This window comes from Ailuropoda melanoleuca, chromosome 16, assembly GCF_002007445.2.
Source record: "Ailuropoda melanoleuca isolate Jingjing chromosome 16, ASM200744v2, whole genome shotgun sequence".
Classification (NCBI taxonomy): Eukaryota; Metazoa; Chordata; class Mammalia; order Carnivora; family Ursidae; genus Ailuropoda; species Ailuropoda melanoleuca.
The window spans coordinates 13,941,044-13,950,660 of record NC_048233.1 but is presented as its reverse complement, the minus strand read 5'-3'; the positions used below and the strand labels follow the sequence as shown (position 1 = coordinate 13,950,660).

Genomic DNA, 9,617 nt, shown 5'->3' with positions numbered 1-9,617 from the left:
GAGCTCTTGACATTTATGGTCACGAAATTCTTCCTGATATCCAGCTGAGGTCCTCTAGCCGCACAAATGCGTTTCTTCTTACCTGTAGTCCATGGAAATTCATAACGGCCGCCAATCACCACCATCTCCAAGTGGCACCTCCAAGGCTTGCTCGTTGCTCTTGACCCCTTGATCCAGTCTTCTTTTCTCCATACCTACAGTCCAGCTCTTCAGCCAATTTGTTTTATTTCCAAGTCATTCAATTAGCTTTCTTATTTTTCTCTCTTCCCTCTTTCTCAACTTTCCCTCTTTTTTTTTTTATTTTTGCTTAAAATAGAAGATTCCAAACCACTGCAGGAATTTGGTAAATGTTAAAAGACAAATTCCCACGAGCTATATTTTGTTCCACGTTGGATTCATTTGTCAAATATTTCACTTGAAGTATTTCCCCCAATAGCTCCGGTCAACACTGACCACATCTTTATGGTGCATTTTGCTGCTTGATGATATTTGATAGCAATTTTATCACATATTGCCTTTTTATGCTTATTTTTATCTTTGTTGTGTTGAGTTGAATTTTTTTCAGTTTATGGTCCCCTAAAACTTCCAGATATTTTTGCCTGTGTTCTTCACAGCCAATATGTTCTCTGTAGCTCTGATGACTCATGACCAAAGAATGCAACTCTTTCAGAAAGAAGAGATTTCTGAAGTTTCTCATTCATTCACTAAACATCAGATTTAGTATCATAAAGTTCTTTAATTTCCAGATCTTCTCTATCTTTGGGCAATAATTTCCTAAGACTCTACATTCATTTCCCCAAGGCCATGTGATTGTTGAAATATCTAGATATATCTCAGCTACTTTTCATTATGGACTCATTTTTTAAAGTCTGAAGAAACTGCCATACTTTTCTTTAAAGTATGAAGGAAGCGGAAATGTTCTACAACAGAACTTTGTAAAAGACATTGGAAGATTTGGAAGACTTTGACAGAAGGAATAGAAACAGGGCATGATTCAGAGGAATGCCAGGAAAATTTGTGTTTGAGTCTCATCTCTTCTGTGACCTGGGAAACACTACCTTTAAATTTCAGTTCATTGAGGATAAGAAAATAATTGAAAGGATTTTTTAAGATCCCAGGTTGATAACGCATGTGAAGTTAAGTCTATCATTACTTTTATTTCTTTAACTTAATACTACACTGCCTTTAACTTAATACTACACTGACAATTTTCCCAGATTGTCAGAACTTTTAGAAAAAGAGAGGTTTCCCTCAGTATTAAAAGAGTCAGCATGCCTCACACTTGGGATTAGGGAAGTATTTGAAATAATTTCAACGTGTAGGTTTTATTACTACTCAGACAAGGTGAAGCCAACAGATCAGGAGAGCGATTTGCATCTCTTCTGTGACCTGGGAAACACTACCTTTAAATTTCAGTTCATTGAGGATAAGAAAATAATTGAAAGGATTTTTTAAGATCCCAGGTTGATAACGCATGTGAAGTTAAGTCTATCATTACTTTTATTTCTTTAACTTAATACTACACTGCCTTTAACTTAATACTACACTGACAATTTTCCCAGATTGTCAGAACTTTTAGAAAAAGAGAGGTTTCCCTCAGTATTAAAAGAGTCAGCATGCCTCACACTTGGGATTAGGGAAGTATTTGAAATAATTTCAACGTGTAGGTTTTATTACTACTCAGACAAGGTGAAGCCAACAGATCAGGAGAGCGATTGACATTGAAAAGACAGTTTGTGACAGTTTCCAAGAGGAGGGAACATGTCATACCTTGGGGAAGCACCAGGATTGGTCAAGAGGCAGAAGGAGCCAGGGGAAAATATAAGCGAGAGACTTTATTGTGTTTTCTGTGTGAAGGAACAGGCAAGACCAGGTAATCAGGCTTAAGATTGTCTTCTTTAAATAATATCAGCAGCCTCTGGGGCACAGGAGCTGTCCCTAGTTGTCTGGACCCAGACCCTGGGGTGATTAGAGCAGGTGGACAGCGGCTCCGAATGTGAAAGCCCAGTGAGAACTTAGTTAAAGAAGGTTTTTGGGATATGGGCTCTGGCTTGGTTGGAATTGGCCAGGCTTAGGAAAAACAATCTCTCCAGGGTCAGCAAGGCCCCAGATGTCAAGACATCGGAAATGCATGGTTAACACAATACTCTACACCCACCTGTCATGGGACTCTTCTCCCGACTCAACCTAGTCTGGTCCTGCTACAAAGGAAGGCATGCGGTTTTCTTCAGGCCCCTGTTAATACACGTTTACCTTGGGTGGGTGGGGGCAGGACAGGTGCTAAGTGCTGTATTATGAGGGACCACTATCTTGATTCATATTCTCATCCATTTATTTAAATACTTACTGATCAATTATAAGGGTGCCAAGCAAAATTTCCTCCTTAAAGAGCAAAGTTAGCCTTGGATGAGGAGCTGTAGAAGGGGGACATATCAGTTACAGTGACAACATGGGGTCTCCTGGAGGCCATCAGACTGGTTGTGGGTCATGGGTGGGGACCAACAGAACCGGGAAAGCTGAATGAAGGAGAAGAGAGCTGCTGTGAAGAGGGATGGACAGGAGGCTGGAAATAAACCAAGGAAGTCTCATAGTTAGGGGAAGAGTAGCCACAAAGAAAAATAGTTTACTGCACAGGGGAAGAGCCTCATCATGGACTATTTCACAATGAGTTTGGAACCAGCCCTATTTATTTTACCTTTCTGAAAATATCTGGTTTTTAAGCAAAGAAAAATAAAACAAGGAGTGGGATGTATCAGACCCACCCCCCTAATTACAGCACTTCTGCATTTCTAGAGAAGAGAAAAAAGAGGAAGTTAAAAACCTCTTTTCAGTTGGAACCTTTGGAGAACAGGTACTCTAGAAATCAAGCAAACAAATGAATTTTAAAGTCCTACTCCTGTAAGTTTGAAGGCGAGTCCCCTTCCTTTAAATAATTTCCACAAGAGGCCAGTGTGTCCTTCTTTTCTTTCCATTCTTTCATTGCTCCCATGCATTTTACAATAAAATGTCTGAGTTACACCAGGAGTAAAGGTAAGGAGGGGAGAGTGAGGGCAAGGGGGTTAAGTTACTTCTATAGGTTATGAAAAGTGTGAAATCCAGACTCTAACATTTTGTCGTCCAAATAGTTGCACTAGTCTTTCTTTAATTGAAGAATAATTGACATACAATATTGTATCAGTTTCAGGCATACAACATAATGATTTGATACATTTTAAAATGGTCACCACAATAAGTCTACTTACCACCTGTCACCATTACAGAGTTATTACAGTATTATTAACTGTATTTCCTATTCTGTACCTTACATCCATGTCTTATTTATTTTCTAACTGGAAGATTATACCTCGTAATCCCCTTCACCTATCTTGCCCATCCTCCCAATCTGCTCCATCCTTTATATTCACAGACGTGAAATTGAATGGTATTTGTTTCTCTCTGTCTGACTTATTTCACTTGTACAATACCCATTAGCTCCATCCANATATATATATATCCATTCATCTATCCATAGATACTGGATACTTGGGCTGCTTCCATATCTTGGCTTTTGCAAATAACATTGCAGTGAATATAGGGGTGCATATGTTTTTTCAAATTAGTGCTTTTGTTTTCTTCGGATTAATACCTAGAAGTAGAATTGCTAGATTGTAGGGTAGTTCTATTTTCAATTTTTTGAGGAACCTCCATGCTGTTTTCCATAGTGGCTGCACCAACTTCCATTCCCATCAATGATGCATGAAGTTTCCCTTTTCTCCACATCCTCACCAACACTTGTTATTTTGGTTGCACTCAGTCTTAATAGCAGGATTCAATTTCTACATTAGGCCCACTGGTCTTAATATGGGAACATGGTGTTAGCCTAGGCTTGAGGAAGAAAAAATAGACAAGATCTGACATAATTCTAACTGTGGTGAAGTAAGAATTTTAAAATTAACAAACATGTTGTGTCAGAGGTTATGTTTCCCAGGAAGAAGACTCTGAGACTAAACCTCCTTGCCGGAAGTTTATTGGAGAGTACTCTTGGGACCTGTGGGGAAAGGGGGAAAGTAGGATTGAGTCGAAAGGAAAAGTTGGGCTATGACATAGTCACAGCCAGGGCTCAGATTGCCCCATGAGGATATTTAGTGCTGGGGTGTCCTTGCAGAGTTGTCCCAGATTGGAGAATGGGGGTCAGGCTTTTTTACCCTTATCCTGTTATCTCTGCTTCCTGCTCCTCCCCCCCTCTGGCACATCAACTGTCTTGCTAATAACTACCACCCTGTGGTCCAGCTTTTATTACTTTCCTACCAACTCACGGCCTCTATCTCTACTTCTGCCTCCATCTTCACCTCATCCTCGGATGTTGCTCCAGGTCACCACATGGGTCAGCAGTTGAAGCAGGTTGAGTTATAGTATCAGGGCAGAGCGCAATGGAGTATCAGGAACGGAAGTATCTGGAAGGAAGTGGTATACATTGAACAGTACATCAAAAGTTGTGGCCCTGTCCTGAAATGTCTACACTCTACGTCGGGATCATGAGAATCTCACTGGTCTCAAAGGGCACTCCACCACACTTGGGCANTCTGGAAGGAAGTGGTATACATTGAACAGTACATCAAAAGTTGTGGCCCTGTCCTGAAATGTCTACACTCTATGTCGGGATCATGAGAATCTCACCGGTCTCAAAGGGCACTCCACCACACTTGGGCAAACAGGCCACAGAATGAGTAACCCTCACTCCACCACATTTGGGCAAACATGCTGCAGAATGAAGATAGGAAATAATTACTTGTGATCTAACTCCTTAGACCCTCAGCCTCTCTTTGATTGACTCATTCTGGTCACTCCACATGTTCTTTTCCTTTAACGCCACAAATGATACGCCAGGGCTGGAGAAGGGAAGACTTGCACAGTCAACAAGTGGAAATATTGGGTGTTCACAGCAGGCAGGTAGTTTGTGGAAAGGTATTTACATGTTTGTGAAACGTGAGAATGGTAATAGCCAATAATGTGATGTTGATTTGTAAGAGGAGGGCTAAGGGTCAAGGAGCCACTGCTCTCCAGCTGTTGCTTGGGAAAGAATGGCAGCCAGTGAGGTTAAGGCTGGATATAATTATGGAAGCCAGACCAAGTGTTAAAATGGCAATTTACTAAGGGCTACTGTTTTAGAACTGTCATCAGCTTATGACCTTCTAGTTCTCCTTCCACCTTCTCATTTTCTAATTTGCTAAATTATAGAATATTCAAGTCCATCAGGGTTTCCTGAAGGAGAAATTCACCATTTTCCAATCTGTGTGAGTTTAATTGTATCTTAGTATCTAAGCATAACGATTTCTGGAAAGCTCAAGTCACAAAACACAATTTCCACATAGTTCTCAAATATCTGGTTTTAAACACAATGTTTTCAAGTTCCGAGAAGAAATAGAAATTTCAAGAATAAACTTAAAAGGACTTTGTCATGAGATAACTAATGAATGAAGGAGGAAAGCTGTGATAACTATCAAGCAGGATCTTAAAAGGGAAGCATTTGGAAGAGGCCATATGTTAGTTACAGTTCTTAGTCACCTGAAACGGAATAGAACTCAAACCACAGCAAAGGCCATTTTGTTTGCAGAGCTAATACTAATTTTTCATGCACCTCTATGAGTTCTTGACTGTTTCTGTAAAGGACACATTCCTTAAATAAGCAGATTCCAAAAAATCCATCCAGATTAAAAGCTTCATTTTTTTTTTCCGTAAGAGAGATCAAGCCTCTAAGATTGGAGCAAAGTGGCCATCATTGTAGTAAAGGGAAAAAATTTCAAAGGAATGGGAAATCTAAGGGAAAAGCCACTTCTCCAAGCAAACTATCTCTTCCATCACTTCTCTGCTCTGCACTTAAGAGACTGTTATAAGGTTTCATTTATTTAAGACTTCTAGTCTTTTATAATGTGTCATAGGAAAATGACTGTCCATGAGACGAGTCTGGCATGGAGTACCATTGATCCCAAAGAGGCTGATGAAAGGATCTGCCTCTTTAGATAGGGAGAGTTAAATTTTAAATAAATGGGATCAAGAAAAAAAGTGACATATGGGTTCCAAATGCCACACCTCTCTTCAAAATTAGCCCAATGTGTTGAAGCAAATTAACTAGAAGCATCTTTTGTAAAAATGAACGTAGGCGCACAGGTACCTCCCAGAATCCATGTATCGCACAACTTCTTTAAGTCCTACTAATGGAGGGAGTGGGGGGAGAGTGTGGCCCTACTCTTAGGAAAACTGAAACAGTTCTGACTTCTCCATTAAATTTAGCATGTCCCTTTGGGAACGTCACTGTGTCTCATTTTTCCCTTTCCCATCATTTTCCCTCACTTTCCCACTCTATGAACATGTGAAATGGAGTTAATTTTAACTTTCTATCTCCTCGCAAATAGATAGCAAGGATAAAATGAAGTGAGGAATGGGGAAGTTCTGAGATGTAAAAATACACACTGACTCTGGCCTGGACCCAGAAACTCCTCTGAGCAAGCGCGCTACACACCCCCGCACACTCACACTTGTGTCCCAATGAAGCACCACTAAGGACAGCCTCACATGGCTAAGGAGAGGGAAGGAAGCTGGACACCCTCCCACACAGAGTCTATCAATTAATACAGTCGACTGAATGTATGNGTATACTCACATGTGTGCAAACTGAACTGTTTCCACGTTTATCTTCCCAACGCAGAAGAGCCAAAATGGAATCTCCTCGTTTGTGGGTACCATCCTGTAGTGTAGTGACACATTGTTCTAATCTAATGCTATCAGGGCGGCGGGAGATGTCTGACTCCTCAGAGGCTCGGTTCCCTCCACACAAAATTAGGTGAGGAAGAAAATGGCCGTAAAGGTTCTTTTCAACTCCAGCATTTTGGGTTTTTGAAAATTGGAGGAAAAGGAGGGCAGAACTGACCAGTTCATGTCCTGGGCGCCAGGCCAGACATTCTACCTCCCCATTGTCTCCTTATAATGAAAATAACTTTGGTTCAGTTAAGGCCAGTGCAGCCTCAATCTCCCACTGGTTTGAAAATCAGTCATTAGACTCAACTCAAAAGCAGCTGATTCTATTTCTGTCTGACTTTCAGTGCCAAAGCTCAACCCCCAGTTTGTTTGGTTTTAATAAATTTATTCTGTTGTTGCGGACATTGTGTAAAATGGAAAAAACAAGTCTAGACTGGTTTGAGTTCAGGAAGTTAGGGCAGGGTCTCTTTATTAAAAATAAACATCCTTCTTCTTGTTTCCTTTTCACTCTTTCCTCACAAATCTGCTCCCTGAAGGCTTTGGAATGAGGGGATCCACTGTGTGATCATTGCCCCAGATCCCTGAAGAACACCTGACCGCTTCATGAATAATAATGCCAAGAATACAAGTAGTTCTTAAGGGAAGTTAACAGTAATACAATTTGGACAGGACAAAAAGATTAATTAACTGAACCCTGGTAGGATCTTTTATCTTCCTTTTATAAAAGCTGGCACATTAATCCCAGTGAGTGAGACCCATTTTTATCTTCATCTCCCACTCCATGTTTTTTGGCACTCACTGCCCTTCTAGCTTTAGCTAAGGATGCTGGTCTTTATCACTTCCTGTCCCAGGTTCTATAACGGGATCCATGATTGAGTTTGCATTCAGTCCCCTCCCTTCCACCTTTTAGGGGTTTTCCTTTCCTTGTGAATCTGCCTCTCTCTTTTCTCCTCACAGATTTTGTGAAGTGCTATTANCTTCTAGTTCTCCTTCCACCTTCTCATTTTCTAATTTGCTAAATTATAGAATATTCAAGTCCATCAGGGTTTCCTGAAGGAGAAATTCACCATTTTCCAATCTGTGTGAGTTTAATTGTATCTTAGTACCTAAGCATAACGATTTCTGGAAAGCTCAAGTCACAAAACACAATTTCCACATAGTTCTCAAATATCTGGTTTTAAACACAATGTTTTCAAGTTCCGAGAAGAAATAGAAATTTCAAGAATAAACTTAAAAGGACTTTGTCATGAGATAACTAATGAATGAAGGAGGAAAGCTGTGATAACTATCAAGCAGGATCTTAAAAGGGAAGCATTTGGAAGAGGCCATATGTTAGTTACAGTTCTTAGTCACCTGAAACGGAATAGAACTCAAACCACAGCAAAGGCCATTTTGTTTGCAGAGCTAATACTAATTTTTCATGCACCTCTATGAGTTCTTGACTGTTTCTGTAAAGGACACATTCCTTAAATAAGCAGATTCCAAAAAATCCATCCAGATTAAAAGCTTCATTTTTTTTTTCCGTAAGAGAGATCAAGCCTCTAAGATTGGAGCAAAGTGGCCATCATTGTAGTAAAGGGAAAAAATTTCAAAGGAATGGGAAATCTAAGGGAAAAGCCACTTCTCCAAGCAAACTATCTCTTCCATCACTTCTCTGCTCTGCACTTAAGAGACTGTTATAAGGTTTCATTTATTTAAGACTTCTAGTCTTTTATAATGTGTCATAGGAAAATGACTGTCCATGAGACGAGTCTGGCATGGAGTACCATTGATCCCAAAGAGGCTGATGAAAGGATCTGCCTCTTTAGATAGGGAGAGTTAAATTTTAAATAAATGGGATCAAGAAAAAAAGTGACATATGGGTTCCAAATGCCACACCTCTCTTCAAAATTAGCCCAATGTGTTGAAGCAAATTAACTAGAAGCATCTTTTGTAAAAATGAACGTAGGCGCACAGGTACCTCCCAGAATCCATGTATCGCACAACTTCTTTAAGTCCTACTAATGGAGGGAGTGGGGGGAGAGTGTGGCCCTACTCTTAGGAAAACTGAAACAGTTCTGACTTCTCCATTAAATTTAGCATGTCCCTTTGGGAACGTCACTGTGTCTCATTTTTCCCTTTCCCATCATTTTCCCTCACTTTCCCACTCTATGAACATGTGAAATGGAGTTAATTTTAACTTTCTATCTCCTCGCAAATAGATAGCAAGGATAAAATGAAGTGAGGAATGGGGAAGTTCTGAGATGTAAAAATACACACTGACTCTGGCCTGGACCCAGAAACTCCTCTGAGCAAGCGCGCTACACACCCCCGCACACTCACACTTGTGTCCCAATGAAGCACCACTAAGGACAGCCTCACATGGCTAAGGAGAGGGAAGGAAGCTGGACACCCTCCCACACAGAGTCTATCAATTAATACAGTCGACTGTGAATGTATACTCACATGTGTGCAAACTGAACTGTTTCCACGTTTATCTTCCCAACGCAGAAGAGCCAAAATGGAATCTCCTCGTTTGTGGGTACCATCCTGTAGTGTAGTGACACATTGTTCTAATCTAATGCTATCAGGGCGGCGGGAGATGTCTGACTCCTCAGAGGCTCGGTTCCCTCCACACAAAATTAGGTGAGGAAGAAAATGGCCGTAAAGGTTCTTTTCAACTCCAGCATTTTGGGTTTTTGAAAATTGGAGGAAAAGGAGGGCAGAACTGACCAGTTCATGTCCTGGGCGCCAGGCCAGACATTCTACCTCCCCATTGTCTCCTTATAATGAAAATAACTTTGGTTCAGTTAAGGCCAGTGCAGCCTCAATCTCCCACTGGTTTGAAAATCAGTCATTAGACTCAACTCAAAAGCAGCTGATTCTATTTCTGTCTGACTTTC

At 40.6% G+C, this 9,617-nt stretch overlaps 1 protein-coding gene across 2 annotated transcripts in view; it reads right to left on the bottom strand.

Moving 5' to 3' along the window:
- PDE6H (phosphodiesterase 6H) overlaps positions 1-9,617 on the bottom strand; it is a 94,611-nt gene that overhangs the window by 63,474 nt on the left and 21,520 nt on the right. The window contains exons 1-3 of one of the 2 annotated variants that reach the window (XM_034644613.1): positions 7,732-7,838; positions 4,657-5,187; positions 4,329-4,433 (exon numbers count right to left, since the gene is read on the bottom strand). In XM_034644613.1, the coding sequence (XP_034500504.1) occupies positions 4,329-4,333 (5 nt within the window). In that variant the 5' untranslated portion in view covers positions 4,334-4,433; positions 4,657-5,187; positions 7,732-7,838. Of the gene's footprint in view, positions 1-4,295; positions 4,434-4,656; positions 5,188-7,731; positions 7,839-9,617 lie in introns of those variants that run through there. The other variant, XR_002144456.2, reaches the window with a different exon arrangement.